The following is a 21,497-nucleotide window of genomic DNA, read 5'->3' as shown; positions in this document are numbered from 1 at the left end:
GAGGGAGGGAGAGATGTAGATGTAGCTTAGGGCGCCATTTCCTCCTCAGCCTGAGGCATCCAAAGCCCTGGCCGGCGCTGCCTCTAGCCTTGGGCTGCTGCCGCCGCCGCCGCCGCAGGGGCTTCCTTTTGGGCCCTGCTTTGCTCCCTGCCCTGGAGCCTCCCCCTCCTCCTCTTTCTCCTTGGCGAGGAGGAGCCTGGAGGCGGGCAAGAAGCGGGGCCTGCTGCTACCGCGGCTTCCTCCTCCTCCTCCGCCGTCCCTGGAGTTACGGAGGAGGAGGCGGCGCTTGACAGGCCCCTCTTAGCTTAGTCTTCTTCTGCTGCCGCTGCTGAGGCCGAGAGGAGGAGGAGGAGGCGGAGGCTGCTCTCTCTCTCTCTCTCTCTCTCCGCCGCCGCCGTCCATGGTCGCGACGTGTCGCTTGGGAGGCGCTAGGCCGCGTCGACGCCTGCTGGGAGTTTCCTGCCCACAACAGCCTCGGATGCGGATGCTGCTACTGCTGCTGCTGCTGCTGCTGGGGGCCTCGCAGGTAGGTCCCGGGAGGGAAGGGATGGAGGGCCGGTGGGGGCGCTTTTGCTTCGCCGGGAAGGGGGGGCCCCGGATCGGGGGAGGGAGGGGGGGGGGGGGGGGGAGCTGGGCTCCTTATATACGTATGGATGTATGTGTGAGTGTGCGATGCCTTGGTCTAAGGACACACACACACAGACACTTCCCCAGGTATGGGAACACACACATAAGTACACAGACGGAGATACACACACACACACACACCCCACAAAAACACATACCTAAGCACACACAGGGATATCAGACGTACACAGACATATACAAAGACACACACACACAGATATATAGCTATAGATATACACACACTCACAGAGACAGAGGCACACAGACATCCAAAGGCATACACAGAGAGATATGGGTATATATGCACACACACACACACACACACACACATCCAAAGGCACACACACACAAAGAGATAGATACACACACACACATATATAGATAAGCACATATACAGATACGCACACACACATGCATAAGCACATACAGATCTCTATCTATCTATATATCTATCTCTGTATATACAGAGAGAGAGAGAGACATATAGATATACTCAGACATATACAAAGGCACACACAGATACACACATGTATCTATATACATAAGCACACATACACACATGCATATACACACACACACACACACACACTGTACACACATAGATGCACACATAGACACAGACATATATGCATACATACATAAGCCCACATAATGCCCAGGGCAGCCTATGTGGGTTTGTCTCTGCCCTGCCAGCCCCAGGAGAGTGTAAGTTCAGTCCAGATGCGCATTCCCCATCTACACCTTTCCTCCCTCTTCTTTCCTGTCGGTTCTCTTGAGGCTGCGCTCTCCATGGCCCCCTCTTCTCCCCCTTTGCTCCTTGAGGCTCCCTTGCCTTTCACAGACCCCTTGCCCTAGCTATTTTGGTCTTCCAAGCGGTTTAGCAGCATCCCCTTGGGTGTTCAGGAATATATATATATATATGTGTGTGTGTGTGTGTGTGTGTATATATATATATCCCCCCCTTGCTGTTCTGGGTATAAGATGACTTCTTGCACAATTAGTACCTTCCACATTTAAACCCTAAAAAGACACATCCATGTTTACAGCTGCTCTCTCTCACACACACAGACACACACAGACACATTTTATCTCCCTTCCTTTTCTCTTATCTGAAGTCTTCTCTCTTACTAACCCCACAGAGGTAATTGTTGCTACCACTAAAGACTGAGCAGCAAATATGGCTATGCTTTCATTCTTAACCTCCACTTCCTAGGTTAGAGCAAACTCTGTTTTAATAGAAACATAGTACAGTGGGACTTCCACATTTGCTGAGGTTAGGTGCGCATGACCCCCAGGAAAGTGGGAAAATCATAAATAAAACACATACACTTTTTTGTAAACTTGAGAAAACAGCTATCTAGGAATCTCTGGGTCTTCATGGGCAACTTTGTGGTCAACATCAGCTGGAAATTGACCATAGACTCACATGGGAGGGCCTACAAATGCTTCACTATTTCTTCCATGGTCATTACAAATTGTTCTTTGGGGTCTGTGACAGGCAGTTTAAAAACGTTGTTTGGGTGATTTCCAGAACAGTGGTTACAGTAGCTGTTGCCACAAAAAGTCTAACTATCATAGGACCTGAAGGCCCGTTGTCCTCAGTGGCATTCACTCCAATTGCATGCACAGCCATTGTGGAGACTAGGGCAGGGCCATGTGACAATTGACACATGGCAAACCCACAGATGGAAAGGGCCAGCTGTATTTACAACAAATCCATGAGAGGCAGAAGATAAAATTCAGTGAAACTTCATACCATTAAAAACTCTTGAAGTCAGTTTGTAAAAGCCTCTCAGAACAGAAAACTTTTTAGTTATCAATGGAAGGACTGCAAAGAGAAAGGCATCCTAGGAGCTTTCCGCACTGTACAAATAACCCAGTTTGACACCACTTTAACTGCCACGATGCAGTGCTTTGGAATTCTGGACGTTGTGTTTTGTGAGATATTTAACCTTTTCTGTCAAGAGAGCTCTGGGGCCACAATAAACTATAATTTCCAGAATTCAGTAGCATTGAGCCATGGCAGTTAAAGTGGTGTCAGACTGGATTATTTTTGCAGTGCGGACGCAGCCTTAGTCTGCCAAGGGGAGGGATTTCCAAGCCTGAGAGGTCCTTTCCTGTGTTCCTTCCAGACTTACCTGTGAAGATGGTGAGCCTGAGAGAAAGGCCTCTGCTTGAAGATCTTACAGCATGAATATGCTCATAGAGGAAGGTATGGATATGAACCATATAGGGCTTCACTGTTCATTACAAGCCCTGTGAATTGTGACTGGAGACGGCCTGGCAGCCAGGGAAGCTCTTGCAATAAGGTAATTGTATGTATGTTAATGATATGGTGGCAGCTCTTTGAGCCAACTGAAGTTTCTGACTATGTCTCAATACCAACTGCTTTTTTAGTTTAAACCAGTTTTTTTGCATTAATGTTTTAATGCGGGGGGGAATCCTTCTTAATATATTCATACTGTGAAACATTTTATGTATTAGAAAGTTTGATCAACCATGTTTTGAAGCCTTCTAACATCAACAAAGTTAATAGGCTTTGATATGATTTGTATTTTTCAATAAATATCATTTTTACTGCTTATTCTATTAAATTTGAATATATGTAGACTGTACTAAAACATACAAGATACTCTCAGAGTTGTTTTGCTTGGACTTACGTTAATTGAAGGATATGTTTCTGAATGGCATTTCTTTCACTGTAAATTAAAGAGATTAAAAAGAAGCAATTGACACTGGATACTGGTCTAACCATGAACAACGGCCAAACGATTGTTAAAGTGAAGATGCCTAAATTCAGTCAGGCCTTGTTCCAGTAAGAAAGTTGTAAAATAGTTATTATAGCCTCATTATTTTTTATAAAATATATTCAATAAAAATGCATTTTTTAAAAAACCAGCCTGCTTTAAACCAGCCAGCCTTATAAGATGTGTTATAATAATCCAAACAGGAGGTAACTAAGGCATCTACCAATATAACCAGATGAGACGTCTTCAAGAAAAGGGCCAAATCATCTTTCATAACCAGGGCTGGCTGTTTGTGCTATATGTACATCCAAAAGCAGACTGTGCTAAGTCCATGCATTATTATTACTTTAAGTTTAAACTAAGTTCAAACTTACTTTTCCTTTTAAAGAAGTAATTACCCAGTGTGGTATAGAGGTTTGAGCGCTGGACTGTGACGCTGGAGAACAGGGTTCAAATACTGTACCTGCTTGGCCACTGGGTAATCCTGGTCACGTCACAGTCTCAGCCACAGCGGATGGCAATGGCAACCTCCTTCTGAAGAAAACCCTTGCCAAGAAAACCCTGTGATAGGTTTGCCTTAGGTTCACCATAAGTCGGAAACGACTTCAAGGAACACATCAACAACAAACAATAATAATAACAACTTTATTACGGCCAATTGGCCAGCATGTCAACAACAAACTTTTAACATTACTTTTTATTTTAAAAATTAGTTACTCGTAAGCTGTTAGTAGCATGCTACTAATGCCTTTTTTGCACATTTTTATAATATGAAAATCACTTAAAAATAGGGGGGGAAACCCAAAGATTCATGTGAATGACCCTCCCACCAAGATACTGAATAAGTAAATGCTGTTTGCAACACCTCAAGCAAGCGTTGCATTATTATTTTCAAAGTAATGCTGTTGCCAGTTTGCCACATTCGAAAGTATTATTGCTTTTCATAACACAACCTGCTTCAGGTACTTCTGCTCTCTGCTTCAGGTGCATACCGTAGTTCATATACTATGTGGGAAATTAACTGAAGGTGGTTATGGTAATAGCATACCTATTCCATAATGAAGGGTTTTGCCCTCAGGATGTTTTCAATATTAAATATTGCTTCTCCATCACTTATGACCTGTGAAAAGTATCCAGACAGAAAAATGGAAATATTTAAGGAGTGGTTTCACTATACAATTTATATTGATTATTTATAGTTTGCTTTTACAGCTGCTAACATCTGTCTTCCATGATAACATGTGCTGGACATATTAGATATACCTAACAGCTAGCTATTGTTAAAATGCAACTGTTACACATTTCTGTTGCTCACATGAACTAAGGGCCCTTGCTTGCTTTGTTTGCTTGAAATATAACAATTCAAATTAATAGTTTGGAACTCTTTGAATGTCTTTTTAAAAGTTCTGTTAAATTTCTGTTAAAATGCTTAGTGCTATTGTTTTTATTTAGAACTTGGAAACAGTCCCAAGAGATTTTTTTAAACATATGGAACTGGAAGAGATATGAGGCCTGCCTTACTGGGACATTCTTGGAGTTCTCTCGTTAAGGTATGCAAACTTAATCACTTAATATTACTAGATTCTAATTGTATGTTGGAGAGTTGCAGAATGCAGTGTGTATCGTGGGTTTTAGTGTGCATCATGGGTATTAGGACCCAGGAGTGTACTGTCATCAGTCTCACTAGGATAGTCTGTGTAGGTCCAAAACCCACTGCAGAAATAATCGAGTTTGAGATTGCCTTAGCTCAGTGCTAGCTACCTTGATTTAGGACCACCTTCCTTTTTTGTTCTTGGAAGGAGTAAGATCTTCTTCTTGTTCTTTCAAGACTCAAAGTTTTAGATACTCTGAAGTGACTGGCAACTGGAATCCACAACAGAAGGTTGCAACATATTTTTCCCCATTGGCTTGTACTCTGGCAACCTCTGATTCCACAAAACATGCTTCTATCACCAACTTGTTTATCATCAGCTTTGTTTTGCATTCACCAAAAAGGACTTGCTGTTTGTAAAAAGAATAGAAAATCTGGGGACAATATTGAGTTGCATATTGTTTGAAAAATAACAAGATGAGCAATTACAGTTGAATCAGCAATGTTTGAGATAGCACAGTAGACAAAAGTAAATGTTTGAACATTGTGGTTGAAAATTTAACCACAACCTGTAAGTCCCATACTATAAGATTGAAACTAGTTTTTGGGTATTACCATTTCTAATGTCAGATTTGTGTCCTTTGTATAGAACCTGTCGTATTTGTCCCACGTACAGTGGAGAGTGGCACTGCTGGCATAGGGTGGCATATATCAAATTGGAGGACCAGCAGGTAAATGCACCTCTAGCATTGTGGTTGATGTTATTGGTCTCTGTAATATTGTTCCCAGAATAGATGTGAGTATAGAGTTGGTATCTGGGACTGTGGTAGGTTCTTGTCCCTTCATTACTTACCCATGTTATGTCTTCTGTTGTGAGTGAGCAGTTGTTTAAAATTTGGAGGATGTCTGTAGGCAGATAATAGCCTGCCTCCCAGACCTTGTGAGAGGGCTGTTATTAATATTCTCCAGAGATGGTTGTTTTAGGCAACCATGAAGATATTTACATACTGCGGTGCCATGCAGGTGTCCTTAGCTTGGAGGTACATATTATTTCATAAAGTGGTTATGAGCGAGTACAAAGTGGCTATGTTTGGTGACTAGCTTTGCTGTAGCTTCATCCAGGATGGTATTCTTGGTGGCATGTAGTCCATCCTGCTGTGGGATGTTGATGTATAGGAATACCATGTCCATGGTGACTAGAATGGTGTTCTCTGGGATGTTATGGATAGACTGTATTTTCCTCAAGAAATCAGTTGTATCCTTCACATAGCTTGGAGTGTTGATGGCATATGGTCTGAAAACTGAACCCATATGATATTCTAACTGTGAGTATTCTAATGCTTGATACAATGAAGATTTTCATACCAGCGCTTACCATGGGTAATGCCGTGTAAAACACTGGTAAAATCTTTAGGAAGCACGTGTATGTGAAAGCCTGATGCGCTTCCTAAATGTCAGGAAATCGTCCCCTCGCCTCCAGTGTCCCTGAATTGTTCAGGGATGCTGGGGTGAGGGGATGATTCCCTGACGTTTAGGAAATACGTCAGGCTTTCACACATGTGCTTCCTAAACGTTTTACTGGCGTTTTACCAGCACTTACCCCACAATAAGCTGGTATGGGTTTCTGAGCTGAGGATCTTTTCACGTGAGTTGCAAAAGTTTGTTATCTCTCAATTTCATCTGTTAATTTAACAAATTGAAGGTAAATTTCTAATCAAATTAAAGCACTTTAGCCTACAAATATTGATCCTGAACTTGGATAATTTCCCCATGCTTCTGGGCCTGGCATGCCCACGTGTGATATACATAATATGTAATTTCTGTAGTTCAATAATTTGCTCTGCTCTTAAGTAAGAAAATAAAATAAAAATTATTTCATTTTGTAAATACTGATGAGTTGTGGCAATAACTTTTCAGACAACTTGCACTTAAGGGTGCTGTTCAGATCATGAGACCTACAAAAAAAAAAAAAGGAGAACAAAACATAATGCAGAGTGCTGACGACTGTGTATTTCTTTTAATTTCCCTAAGAAAATTTCAGTTTATGACATCTGCTTCCCAGTTATGGGAGGATTTTACTTCTTCTTACAAAATGTTAGCCACAGACTTCATCTTTTTTACCCCCATATTAATATCGGAGTCCTCTTGTATAATTATTTTGAAGAACATTTATTGTTTTCTGTTTTATGGTGGTGTCTACTGCACTCTTTACTGTTACTGTGATGAATAGCAGCATTTGCTTCAAGCCAAAAAAGCTTGCCAATTCTCCACATCTGACCATTGCCTGTACACCTCACTTAGCATTTAATTTTGGACAACTTTAAATCAGATGCATACATGTCTCTGCACCTCCATCTTTTTGCCTAACTACTAGTAGATTATATTGGCACGTACCCTGTGTGCAACTGAATGGACTGAATATTAATAAAATTTTGTGTTGAAAATAGAGGGTTAGAGTGATGAAACATTAGTAAGGGCAGTTCACCTTTTGTTATTTGTCTGGACTTAATTTGTGATCACCCCAAGCAAATGCATATGTACGTAATGGATTTGTTGTTGTTCTTAACTGCCCTCGAGTCGACTTTGACTCATGGCAAACCTGTGGATGAGACATCTACAAGGTCTCCTGTACTTAACCTCTCAGCTCAAATCCTACATTCAAGAAGGGTGGTCATATGGACACTGGGACCGTGTCCATATGAATGAAGACAAGGATAGGTGAATAGCATTACAGTAATAATTATGTGCAACACAACCAGGGCGGCTTACACGTTAAACTATACAATCCTGTGTCCTAATAACCCACCCACCCCTAAAATACAATTAAACAATTTAAAACATACCTGAAAATAATAAACACATCAAATCAACAATAGGTATAGGAGAGATCAGGGAGTGACAGGTTAAACATATTTTAGTGGCCAGTTATCTATTCAGTTATCTATGTTTTTTCTGGTCTCTGTGACTCATACATGCAAATTGTTCTGCATCTGCATAGAGTTTGCTGGAAACGTATAGAGCTGTGCAAAGCAATTTTTGGTGAGGACCCCACCTGTCTCCTATACCCTTTTTCTTTCAGTTCTTTTTTGTTAGCTGAAGTAGTTCATTGGAGCTTCTCACAGAGATATGTAAGCGATTTCCCCATTTTTCCTTACCATCATCACTTTTTATTTGTTTCTTCTTCTTTGTAGTTCTTGTGCTTGAATTCTCTCTCTATATTTTTTTCTCAATTTAATTCTTGTGAGTTCTCAAGCCCATAGTACCAGACTTTGCTGTTCAAAAAGTGTGTTTGGGGGGGGGGGGAGATTCTCCAAACCAACAGAGTTTTTTTTTCAAGCAATCACTAAAGAATCTTCTCCGCCATCTGAAGGTTTCTGAGATGTTGATGGTGAATTTACTTATTTATATTCCACCTTTCTCCTGATATAGGGACTGAAGGTATCTGCCAGCAAATTAAAAATAAATACAAAAGCTTAAAAGTGTAAATATAAACCATTTTAGAAGTTAAAAACATTACATATTTAAAATATTATAATGTATTAAAAATAACTATATGCAGACCTTGACATCTGAATTGCACAGTATTTAAAAGCCCAGCCAGATGACACAAAAATGTTTTTACCTGCTGCTGAAAGGAGAGCAGGGATGGCACCATCCTGGCCTCTCTAGGGAGGGAGTTCCAGAGCCTGTAAGCAGTGACTGAGAAGGCTCTCCCCCTTGTTCCCACCAAATGAGCCTAAGAGGGAAAAGTCTCTTCAGGCCGGTGTTGCCTTGGTCCTGGGTCCTTCAAGAGAGTCATTAATCCAGGAATGCCACTCTGTGTCTTCAAATTCCCTCCTGTTTGTTCTGACTGTCTTGGTTCTCACTCTGTCCACACTGGATCCATGTTCTGGGTTCTTCACCACCACCACAGATGCCTCATCCATCACACCCTAGCTATCAAGGAGAGACCATGAAAAAGTGAAAGGAGGTCCTGTCCTCCGCTCCACTTCTGAGAAAAAAGTGCAGGAAGATAACAGTGATATGAGAAGCAGATAACGTTTCTAATCGGGGCAAAGGCACTGCTCCATTTAGTAGTAGTAATAATAATAATAATATGATTTATTTATATGCCGCCCAATCACTGGGAATCCGGGCAGCTTACAACAGACGGGATAATAGACGGTTCCTTGCCCTCAGACTTACAATCTAAAAGACATGACACAAAAGGAGAAGGGAATGGTGAGGGGAGGAGGGGATCAGGTCCAGCATTCTTCTCTCCCTCAGAGGCCTGGACCAAGGCAGAGGGAGGGTTCTTCTTCATATTTTGATCCAGTTAGTTTCTATATTGGCTGCAAGATCTGAGGTACTCCAAGTTACAGACCTTTCCTATGATGGAGTTCAGTGCACCAGAATTTGTGCTAGTAAGAGTTCAGCATGTGTTATTGGCTTTCTAGATGATATCCACTTATGGTAGCATATACAGAAACTGAGATTCTAGACTTAGCAGCTTATCTTCAGTCTCACTGTGACTTTTCCCTGACTTTACTAAGTAGGGTTGAATAGAGTCAGTCTCAGATCTGTTCCTCTGCTAGGGACCACATTTCTCCCCTTTTCCATTGTAGTCTAAATAGTCTGTCGCTTCCTTTTTGGCATAGAGATTTCCATCATTGCTCTAGATTGAGGAAGTCTTCTCCAATATAATTTATCTCCAGAATTTCTTCACACTGCAGCACTAAGTGGTCCTTCTGAAATCCAGACCACTTTCCACCAACTCATCCAATGTCGTTTTTCTCCCCGTGGGTCTTGCAGCTGCCTTGCCTTATGGAGTGGCTAGTATGAGACCTCACAAGAAACCTTCTCCAGATATTCCAAGGAGCAGGAAGGAGACTTTTGTGACAGCCCAGCTGTGTTCAGATGAGCTTGCTCAGACACATTGCATTCCTCCTGCTGCAAAATTATTACACGCTCCTTCACATAAAGACTTGATACCTTTGGCTAATCCGTGTCTGTAGCTCTAGTTTCCATTTGTCAACTCTACCATCTACTTCATTCCACCTTCTACTGACTCGGTCTATTTCCATTCCATCCATCCACATACTCTGTTACCAAGAGTTGCAATGAACGTTTCCAAATCTTTCTCATCCTGAGGATGATAAATTTTTTTATTTTATGATTATGATTCTTCAGTTTGTATCTTCTGTCTCAGAGCATGCCTCTCTATTTTATTAGATGCAGTGGTGACAGCCAGGAACCTGTTATCCCCTAGAGCATGCAATTCTACTTAGACCAAGTATTGCGTATGGCTACAGTTCACATAGTGGAGGCCTAGGTATTACCACCTCTAGTGTTGAATCCAGGATCCAAAGATTGCAGGCTAAGTTGACTCCTCCCGTGTTCATTTCCATGCTGTCTTCCCTCTTGAAGGTGGCTACAGTCATGTCTGAATCCATTGTCTGTATCTACCAATATCTTGACATGTCAAGAACTTTTATAAAGTACAAGAAGATAATTGTGCTTTCCTATTCAAACATTCTACAGTCAACTCCATCGTTGGGGAGAGAGCACAAGGCAAAGATGGAGACATGCCTAGCTGGACACCAGCAAATAAAGAAAGCCTGATGCCCTAATCAAAAAGTTATTTTTCGTTGTGGCTCTGTCCTTACTTGTAGTCAGTTATCAGCCCTGCATTGGGGTCTGTCAATAGGAAAAGGTGACCCTACTTCTTGCAAGCTACTAGAGGAACACTGCAAGCTGGCCTGGAGGTGTCATTTGGAAATACATATACTGTACTGGCAGCACAACAAACCTTCACTCTAAAAACCATATAGATGTTTTTGCTAAGGCTCTTGCCCCTGCTGTTTCTTTGTGATGGCATGCATGGCGGAAGTCATCTGGGCTAGCATCAGCTTCATAGATCACTGTGGAGGTTTTGCCATTTGACCAAAAGGGTGTCTTCCACAATACCACTGATGAAAAACTTGACAGAATTTATGAATTATGTCTTTCTGCTCATAAAATGGTTATCTTCTCTTTACATTCCACTAAGAAACAAAAGTGCAACAAACCTGCTTCTCATCTACAGTTGCAGTTATATTCTCAGTTTCCTTTGTGAAAGTCATCACCGCCATCCACATCTAGAACTCTCTAAAAGAGAAATACCACTCATCCACCTACAATAACAATAGCTCTGACTCTTCCAGGAGTCCCTTTGGCTACATCATTCTCTATGCTACTTACCTGATCTCCTACACACTATTCATCTCCACTCTTTGGAACTTGACTGTGCTTCTTCTGTCAGAAATAACAGGCCATTACAACTGACACTGGGTCGTAGTTATAGTAGAAAAAGGCCAGGCCATAGAGTTTTGCAAATCTCTACCAGAGGAATATGTTTGGGTTACACCACCATCTCCTGGCTTACTCCAGGTGTCCACTCTCCTATAAGAAGAGCTCTCCAGGTGTCCACTCGTCATAACAACATTTCCACACTTGTTTCTGTTCCCAGTGCTTTACAGTTCCCAAGCAGGATGGCAACCAAAATGAGGTAGGCAAGGGCTTGACAAGTCCCAAGTTCTGCTCGGCTTGATGAGCTCCAATCCAGGTGATGCTACTGAATCTGTTACATATGAACAAGATTGCTGCAGCATTGGTTCTTTGCCAGCTTCAATCATAGCTGATCCTCAAAGTGGCTGATAAAAAGTCACATTCGGCATGAACCTATATGCCTGTGTCAAGGGGTAACAACTGGTGGAAGCATATAGGTAAACTGAATTAAAAGTCTTCTGTAGCCATTACTTGTAAAAAGGAAAGGGCAAGAAAACTCTTTTAGACAATATTCACTCATGAAAAATATGGTTAAAAAGGTTACTGTTGGAAGGAATTAAAATATTACCCGTTTCTCATTTGATCGGGCTGCCTACACCAGTGCTACCAGAACATGCCTTGTCTGTCAGCTTCATTGCAGATAACAGATTGTGGTTGTTGATTTTTTAAAGATTTTGTGTTTGATGAGGGACAGCCTTAATCAAACCTTCTCACTGACAAGCCAGAAATGAGAGAGTTTGTGATTTTGAAAAGCAAGAATGCTTGGGTTGTGTATGTTACATTATCCAGCTAAATTATGTTGCCAGAAAAACCTAGAATAGCTTTTTTGGTGCAGTGTCTATATGGTGGTGACTGAAACTGTCTCCTTCTTAACCTTTGTTTTGAAAACAGTCTTGCTGTGCTGTGGCTTGCAGGGGAAATGGGACCAATGTTTAATTTTCTGAAAGAGAACTGCACTATTATGGGGAGTAAACACCATTAGCCCTTCTCCTTAATTCTGTGTTAGAAGAACAGACTCAAACATACTGAGTAGAAAAAGAACATCACTATGTATTCAAGGACATTTTACAGTCTTCTTGATGCATGTTACTATATTCTGGTGTAGTATTTTACTATAGCCTGGTTGCAATGATTTTTGGCTACTAGCTCAGACATAAATTGCAGAGCCCTGAATAAATTGTGGGAGCATGGTAGGGGGCTGTACTGTGGAACTTAGTAAAAAAATTTTGCTGGTGAAGTGATAGTTTTGCTCACTTATTGCGATTACAATCCTATACATATTTATTTGGGAGTAAGCCCCATTGAAAAGAATGACACATCTTTCTGAGTAGACATTTACAAGATTGTGGAGTTATTTATTCAGGCCAAGGTCTTACACACTGTTTAGTGTAGATTTATAGCAGCATATTGATACAGCATGTATATATACACACCAGTATAAACCCTGCAGTTTTGTAATTCATTGTGCATTTGGGCACCATGGACTTGAATTCATCTGTTGCAGTGGTCCATTAGCGCCCCACTGACCAGGTCAAATGTGTTTGTGAGAGGACTGTGTGTGTTCTTGCAGAACAGTTGTTTGTACTAGGGTGCATAGTTATGTACCATATGAGGATGTGCAGCAATTTGCACAAGTTGTCTTTTTTATGCTAGCACAGTGCCAGAACAGTAACCTGGCCTGCTAAGTTCTCCTGAATTTCTTATCCAGCTCCAACCTTCCAGGCCCTATCATACATCATTCTAGAGGCTCACTGACTCTGAGGAATAGTGTTGAGTGAGTCCCAGGGTTGTAGTTTTGGTGAAGGACCAGGAAACCTTTGTTACTCACGCATAGACCCACTTGTGCACCAATCCTTTAAGCTACATAATATTTCCACTCAGTATCTGTATTCTTTCTAATGTGAAGTCAAAGGCTTTCATGGCAGGCATCCATAGTTTTTTGTGGGTTTTTTGGGCTATGTGACCACGTTCTGGAAGAGTATATTCATGATGTTTCGCTGGCATCTTCAGAGCATGCTGACCTGGAAGAGAGTGGGTACTGTGTGATCTTGGGTAAGGAGGAGTGATTCCCATGTTAATCTGTGTATTGTTTTGTTGTTGATGGCAAGGCCTCAGGGTGGGAGGATATGCAAAAGGGGATTAGTGTCTGCTAATTGGTGATCATTGTCTGCTGGGAAAGCCCAGTACCCTGAGTGGATTCTCATTTGCATTTGCTGAGTCCAGGTTTTGGTGTTCTTCAGGACTGGTAGCCAAAGTTTATTTACTTTAAGGGTTTCTTCTTTCCTGTTGAAGTGGTCCAGATGTTTGTGGATTTCAATGGCTTCCCTGTGTATTCTGACCTGATAGTTGTTGGCATGGTCCAGAATTTCAGTGTTTTCAAACAGCATTTTGTGTCCAGGATGGTTTGTAATGTGTTCTGCTACTGCTAATTTTTCTGGCTGGCCCAGTCTCCAGTGTCTCTCATGTTCCTTGATTTGTGTTTGGACAAATTGCAGGAGTGCGTGGGGCTTGGATATTTGTGGGTTTTCCAATTCACCGGGGGGGGGGGGGGGGGCTGAAACAGATCCCCCCCCAGATCAGGAGGGACAACTGTATATACAGTAGTTTCAGATGTTACAAAAGTGCAAGCCTTTTCAAATGAACCGTTGCTGATAAATACAGTAGTATTATCTAGTCTGTAACCATGTTATGGACTTCTAAGACACAAATTGCTGCAGTGTAACTCACAGGGGTGTGATTAAGACATTTAGTGGTAATAGTTTTCCATTTTCCTTTGATTGTGTGAAGACGCTTACATTGGGCTATATTTCATTGAATGTTTGAGCGATCTCCCAAGTTACTGCATATTTGAGAAGTCTTAAGTTCAGAGGGCTACTGCTGATGATTGACAACACAATTGTATATATGTTGTTTAAAAGTTAATCCCACTGATTACCATGGGGCTTTCCCTAAGTAAATGTGCCTATGATGAGAACGCTTAATGCTGTGAATGAAGAGAAACTGTTGAGGTTATGAGCTGGAATAGATATTGTCAGATGATTAGGGGTGGGCCCAGATGTTGAACTGCCAGCATATTTAGGAGGGAGCATTGTTAGTCTTACACTCCAGCAGCATCTGAGAAGTTGCATGATCCCCAGCTCTGCGTTAAGAGATGTTAATATACCAGAAGGGATTTTTATAATTTACTGTCTAGCTACATTTCAAGAGCACACTTCTCTGCATTATATTTTATTGTTATTATTTAACAGATACAAATACACATGATGGGTTGTAATGTCTCCATTGTTGTATGAATATGTGTGGTGCATTCTGCTGTTTGAACAAGACTAGTGCCTTTACAAATGCAGTGGCTTGTTGAAGTTAATAGTTAATAAGGTACTAAATTATGACTATAGTCAAATAGCTGTAAGCTGTGAATAATTTAGTATTCCCCCTTATTTCAGTTCATTTAGGAGGACTCTAGCTTGCTTCTAGTCAAAACCAGTTTGGTGATTGTTAGTCTGACATTTGCTATTCTACTATGTGTCCATTTTGTTGCTTGAACTCAATATCCTGCCTGTTTGGAAGATAATATATAAAATCATGTGCATATGGAGCGAGAAAGAAGGTTGAAGTAGAATGCCTTGTATTTTATCCAGATTACATGCTCTAGCCAGATAATCTCACTTGTCTCTTTCCCAGTGTATTTTAGTCTAGTCTAGTTTTTGTGGTTCATATATATTTGAATGAGGAAGATCTTCATTTATTATGCAAATATGGGGCTTCGTTGCACACAGTACATGTGATGATAATTGTAGTCTTAAGGTTAATGGTCATTGCTCCCCCTCCTTTTGTACAGGTAGCGAAAGGTGGCTAAATAAATAAATAAATACAAGATTTACTTAGCAAGCATTAACAGATGCTTTTTGTTTAGTATGTGCTTAAAATGTCTCCTGGGACAAGAGCCTTTGTAGTAATTTGTGAAAACCAGCAGATTTTCAACAATTTCAGTTACATTATAACTAATATTGAAGTTGTAGCTATTTGGTATATTTATTTTGAACTTGAACTACTATCTTCAGTATTACAGGTAGTTTAAAAAGTGATCCAGTTCGTACTTCATGTGAAAATGTACAGATAAAGAGTATATAATCTTAATCGTTTTGTTTTTTAAAAAATAGTTTAATACAGTAGTTTAAAATAGTTTAGAGCAACAGTGACACCTAATGGATGAATGTTAAAAATGAATGAATTGACAACTGCTGGTGTTCCAGATGTCTGGTGTCATCAGCAGAGCTGTTCTTTTATCTGAAGTTTAACTGCCATGTAGCCTTGGCAAACTCTTCATCTCATTAGCCAACCTTCTTCATAGTTTTGTTGTGCAGATAACATAAGTAAAGCTACTATCCACAGTGCAATGCCATATGTGTTTACTCAGACGTAAGCCTTGTTGAGTTTGGTGAGACTTATGCCAGATAAATGACTCTAGCCTTGTGTAAATGAACAATACAGTCAGCCCTTCTTATACGTGGATTTTTTATATGCGGATTTAAGCATCCACAGTTTGAAAATGTTAAAGTATAAATTTCAAATATCAAACCTTGATTTTCCATTTTTTATAAAGGACACCATTTTGCTATGTCATTATATTTAATGAGACTAGAGCATACACAGATTTTGTTATCCACTGGGGATCTTGGATCCAAACCCCAGCATATAACAAGGGTCCACAGTATTTTATCAAAAATGAAAGCATTTTTACCAAATACAGTATCCCCTGAGCATCCCAGATTCCATTTATTACAATAATGTTTTACTTCCAAAATATAGTTGCAGTTTAGTTCTGTGTCACATTTTCCAAACCCTGTCAACAGTTGGTGTAACATAAAGGCCAGCTGTCTTGATTAGAAGGGAACTCTTGCCTCAAATTAAATCTTGTTGCTAACTATGCTCTACTATCTCAGCTTCCCACCTTCAGTGATTTGATTGTAAGAATATGGACCTACATTAACGGTTTCTTATAAGGATTATTGTGATGGTGTATCTGAAGTGGTGTGCATTTTAATTGCAATTATTACTATTATTGTTAATATATAGCAACAAATGTGATACTCACTTTCTACATATATTTGTTCTGGCTCAAACTACAATAAAAAAAAGGTACCTCAAATGCAAGAGAGAGGAATTCAGCTTGCTGTGAAGGATGAACAGTTATGACATAAAAGAATATATGTAACAAGCAAGGCAAAATATTTGAAAGGGGGAACCTCATGCAGAGAGGGGAGCGCAGAAGCTGAGGTAAAGAGATGTCTAGTACAGCTTACAGGAACATTTGGGATCTGCTGTCTTGATTTTGTTTTGGTGATTTAGGGTGTGATCAGTCTGTTGACTAGAAGAGAGTACTTGGAGATTTGGCTTATTTTGTATGGGTGTATTGAGAAAATGAGATAAAATAACCTAAAATATAATTAACTTGCAATTTTCAACTGCTGTAACTGCAAATTATTTCTTCTGTTTGTATAAAACAGAGTCTCGGTGTGTTAATGTGTCTGTATGGATTATATACTGTAGTACCTGCATGATTTTTTAAAATTTGTTTTAATCTAGTACTTATCCAGTGGTGACTTTATGCAATGGCCTCAAGCCACCAGTCTTCACCAGTGCCTCAGTTAAAGAGCAGTGATGCTTTCTTTAAGAAGGAAATGGATTCTGCAAAACGCTTTCGAACAGTGCAGTCGCTGCCAGATGTATGTCCCAAGGAACCCACAGGTAACATTAATTCAAAATCAGATTGGAACCAGTGTTGAGAATGTTAACCACAGTTTGTTTCTTGTAGAATATTATTAACTGGGTACGGAGGTAATGTAAGTTAACTGCTTTTCATCCTGATGGTTCCTTGACACTCATTTTTGACACTAAAGAACCTTACCTTTGTGAGAGATCCTGGTATCAAGTAAGAGTTTTCCTAGCCCTCCATGACTTACACTTTCAGTTGGTTTCCAGTTTAAAAATAAAAAATAATACTGATTCCTTGCCATCACGTATTACGTTTCTATAGCCCTATAGGCATTTGAGGATGTTTCAGTTTCTTCATTAGTGAAAATGTCATCCCACTAAGCAGAATTGGCAAAGTTTGACCTGGGAGGGCCCTTACAAGGCCCAAAACTGGTTTTGCTACTTTTGGCCTATATATTTACCTTAATGGTTAAGAAGAAGAATATTCATTACCTGGTAGACTTTTTTAAAAAGTCAGCAAGGTTAACAAACAAAAGATCATTGACATACTCTCTCTTTTTATTTTTTGCTATATCTGTGTTGTCTACCATAGAATTTTACTATAGGAATCCCACTGATCTGACAAGTCTTTTCTAATGGAGACCAGTAATTGCATTCAGGCAAAAGTCTTACATGATATAATTTAAATCATACAGGAAAATATACTATCCCATGGGGATTCATTATTTCATGGAATGGAGTTCCAGAATCTGTGAGCAGCTGCTGAGAAGAGCGTCTCCCATGTTCCTACTGGAGCTAAAGGGATTCTCCAGATGATTCCAAAACATGGGCAGGCTTATGCAGGGGGATATGGCCCTCCACATAACCTAAATCTGAACTACTGTATATAGGGTCATAAGCATCACTTTGAATTATGTCCAGAAACAGAAGTGAAGCTGTGGCAAGAAGGGAATTGTGTGCTCCCTTCAGACAGCACATCACAGTAATCCAAAACACATAACTAAGGCAGGTGTCACTTTTGCCAGATCTGATATCTCTAGGAACAGGTGTAGCTGGAGCAAAAGCCTTAACTGCAAAAGCATTTCCAGTCACCACCTTCTACTCTGATTTGAGGCAACCAGTGGGTTTCCTTGCCTAAGCAGGGATTTGAGCCCTGGTTTCCCACTATCCTGCTCCAGTACTGAAACCACTACACCACTTTGTATGTATAACCATGAAAAACAGCAGACATCATGATCAGATTGTGCATAACCCTGGCTGTTTAAAGAAGACTTGATTTTTTAAAAGAAAAAATAGAAAGTTTTACATCAGAAGGGTGCTATTTTTCTTCTGATGCAGTAGAATATACGACAATGTTGTTACCCAGTGTTTGAATTAGTTTGAAGATAGATGCCTTCCGGAGTCTTTTGTGGTTCACAGAACGCTCTCATTGGGCAGACATTTAATTGACCCTGATTAAAAAGTGGTCTCGGTTAATCTCCTGAAAGCATGATTAAGTCTGAATCCAGTCCATTGTGTATGGTAGGCCAAATAGAATTGAATGAAAAGGATATGTCTTTGATTAGTGCATTATAGTATAATTGTCTATTGCACAATTCTGTTCATTTATTTAAACTGTGTTTAAAACTGTTTTCAGAATAAATTTCCTGTTCTTAATTTTATTCTTATCTTACCCTATTTTTATGTTATTCTTACGTTATCCTAGGAATAGAAGGCATATTTTTGAAATTTGCAGATGACACCAAATTAGTAGGAGTGGCTAATACTCCAGAGGAGAGGATCAAAATTCAAAATAATCTTTAACAGATTAGAAAGCTGGGCCAAAACAGAAAATGAATTTCAAAAGGGAGAAATGTAAGGTACTGCATGTAGGCAGAAAGAAAATGAAATACATAGACATAGAATGTGGGACCCCTCGCTGGTCAACAATACATGTGAAAAGGATCTAGGAGCCCTAGTAGGCCACAAGTTGAACATTAGTCAACAGTGTGATGCGGCAGCTAAAAAGAGCAATGCGATTCTAGGCTGTATCAATAGAAGTATAGTATCTAGATCAAGGGAAGTTAACAGTGCCACTCTATTCTGCTTTAGTCAGGCTTCACCTGGAATACTTACCTGGCAGGGGAGACACCATGATCACAAAGGTGGTTTTCCCAGGCTCATCCATTTCACTAGGAGTGTGTTGACCCCTGTGATTTCCTCAAATGCAGGAAACTGGACTGCATAATTTGTGGTAGTATTCCACCTGGAATACTGTGTCCAGTTCTGGGCACCACAATTCAAAAAGGATGTTGAGAAGTTGGAGCATGTCTAGAGAAAATGGTAAAAGGCCTGGAAGTCATGTCTTTTGATGAGAGACGTAGGAAACTGGGTATGTTTAGCCTGGGGAAGAGTCGGTTAAGAGGTGATATGATAGTACTATTTAAATATTTGAAGGGGTGTCATATTGAAGATGAACAAGCTTGTTTTTTGCTGCTCCAGAGAACAGGACGCAAGCTACAGGAAAAGCGATTCCATCTCAACATTAGGAGGAATTTCTTGATAGTAAGAGCTATTTGACAGTGGAACACACCATTGGAGAGTGGGAGACTCCTCCTTTGGAGGTTTTTAACCAGAAGCTGAATAGCCATCTGTTGGTGATGCTTTGATTGTGAGTTCCTGCATGGCAGGAGGTTGGACTGGATGGCCCTTGGGGTCTCTTCCAACTCTATGATTCCATTTTGACTAGGAGCTGACATTTGCAAGATCATAGGGACAAACGAGCAAACTGCATGATTACTGTAACAGTTTATTAAAGGTTTTAATTCATGTGGATTTACAGAATGGGCCTAACATACAGTACAGTGGTACCTCGGGATACGAAATACCCAGCTTACGAATTTTTCGGGATACGAATAAATCCCATAGGGATTTATTGTTTCGGGTTACGAAAGTTTTTTCGGGTTACGAAAAAACTCCGGCACTGTTTTAAATGGAGCCGCGGCAGAGCCGCGGCTTTTTTCCCCATTAGCGCCTATGGGTTTTCGGCTTACGAAGGCTTTTCGGGTTACGAAATTAGCCGCGGAACGAATTAATTTCGTAACTCGAGGCACCACTGTACTAGGTAAATTAACCTCTGCATGCAGATTGGCTTCCTCAGTTCCTGTGATGGAACATCCAGGGCTTTCTTAAGCACTAAAAGCAATATGATTTATTTTAAAAAGTAGCTGTTCAGAACAGGAAGGGTATATCTATTTTTGCATTTTTCAAAAATGACTTTGATTTAAATACCAAAAGGTATATATTAAGGCAGGAAAGCAGATTTCTATGTTGTATATTCTTTTCATGTTTGTATGGTTGAAATCTGTAGTTTGAGAATTAATTTCTTGCTTGTCTTACTTTCATGTTACATATTTAATAGTTATTGCTATTGTCTTGTCTTACAGGCGATCCTAATAGTTTATGTGACAGCCCATCTTTAGTTGCTGATCAACATAGATGGACTATTTATCATTCCAAAGTAAATCTCCCAGCAGCACTAAATGATCCTCGGTTAACAAAAAGGGAATCTGATTTCTTCACAAAAACATGGGGACAGGATTTTGTGGATGTTGAAATTGTGCCTTCACTCTACCTCCCACAGATCAACAAGGAACATTTTGCAACATACCAACAGGAAATTGTTCAGGTACAAGGAAAAAAGCTATATATATATACCTACTAGACATTTGTCACCACAAATTAATTACTACAACTACCAAAACATGATTCAGTATACAATAGCATACTGAAATGGTGTCACAACTACACAAAAACAACAATAACAAAGATTTTTTAAAAGATATTTCAAACTAACTTTTTCTTTACCTGTCTTTATTTGTAGAGAGAGAAGATTCATGAAAAATGTAAGACCATTTGTCCTCATAAAGATACTTTTGACAGGACACTTTTACATACCCATGGTAAGGTTCTATTTTTCTTCTTCTTTAGTCATTTTCTTCAGTGGGACATGTACATTAACAGTTTAAATATTTATTTTACCAAATGCATTCCTAGTGGCTTAGATGATTACGGGCACTGAAAAATCAAGACATATTACACAATTTTCACATGTATTTTTGACAAACAAACCCCATTGAATTTAATAGTTATTATTTGGAGCTACTGTATATTATACAGAGAGTGAAGTAGTCACAGTGCTGATTGACTTCATCACTTCTGTAATTCAGCAAGTACTCTATTCTCTTCTGCAGTTCAACGGTTTTTCCTTTAACTGTCCTTCAATTTGGAATAAACTATTGCTGTTGTCTGAACTCGACCTATTTGCTTCCACTCACCATTCACTCATTCATTCATTCAATAATTCATTCGTCCATTCATCCATCCCTTTTTGAACCTACTGAAACCTAGTGTTCATGGATCTTGTTACTATTCATGCTGGAGAAATTACAGACAGTTACTGTTCTTCAATTCTTATTATTCAGAAGAAACTACAAAGTGAGGCAGTGACTTAGTATTGAAAAAGGTGAAAA

General features: G+C 40.0%; 1 protein-coding gene and 1 pseudogene across 6 annotated transcripts in view; both read left to right on the top strand.

The window, feature by feature from the left end:
• The first annotated feature begins 359 nt into the window (after positions 1-359).
• VPS54 (VPS54 subunit of GARP complex) overlaps positions 360-21,497 on the top strand; it is a 60,222-nt gene continuing 39,084 nt past the window's right edge. Inside the window, exons 1-7 of one of the 6 annotated variants that reach the window (XM_042445398.1) lie at positions 360-526; positions 2,760-2,936; positions 4,827-4,924; positions 5,615-5,696; positions 16,858-17,019; positions 20,412-20,653; positions 20,849-20,927. In XM_042445398.1, the coding sequence (XP_042301332.1) occupies positions 16,884-17,019; positions 20,412-20,653; positions 20,849-20,927 (457 nt within the window). In that variant the 5' untranslated portion in view covers positions 360-526; positions 2,760-2,936; positions 4,827-4,924; positions 5,615-5,696; positions 16,858-16,883. The remainder of the gene's footprint in view (positions 527-2,759; positions 2,937-4,826; positions 4,925-5,614; positions 5,697-16,857; positions 17,020-20,411; positions 20,654-20,848; positions 20,928-21,497) is intronic. The other 5 variants (XM_042445401.1, XM_042445399.1, XM_042445397.1 and 2 more) reach the window with 5 other exon arrangements.
• Positions 19,094-19,240, top strand: LOC121920055 (annotated as a pseudogene).

This window comes from Sceloporus undulatus, chromosome 1 (genome assembly GCF_019175285.1).
Source record: "Sceloporus undulatus isolate JIND9_A2432 ecotype Alabama chromosome 1, SceUnd_v1.1, whole genome shotgun sequence".
Lineage (NCBI taxonomy): Eukaryota > Metazoa > Chordata > Lepidosauria > Squamata > Phrynosomatidae > Sceloporus > Sceloporus undulatus.
This window is presented reverse-complemented; position numbering and strand designations above follow the sequence as displayed.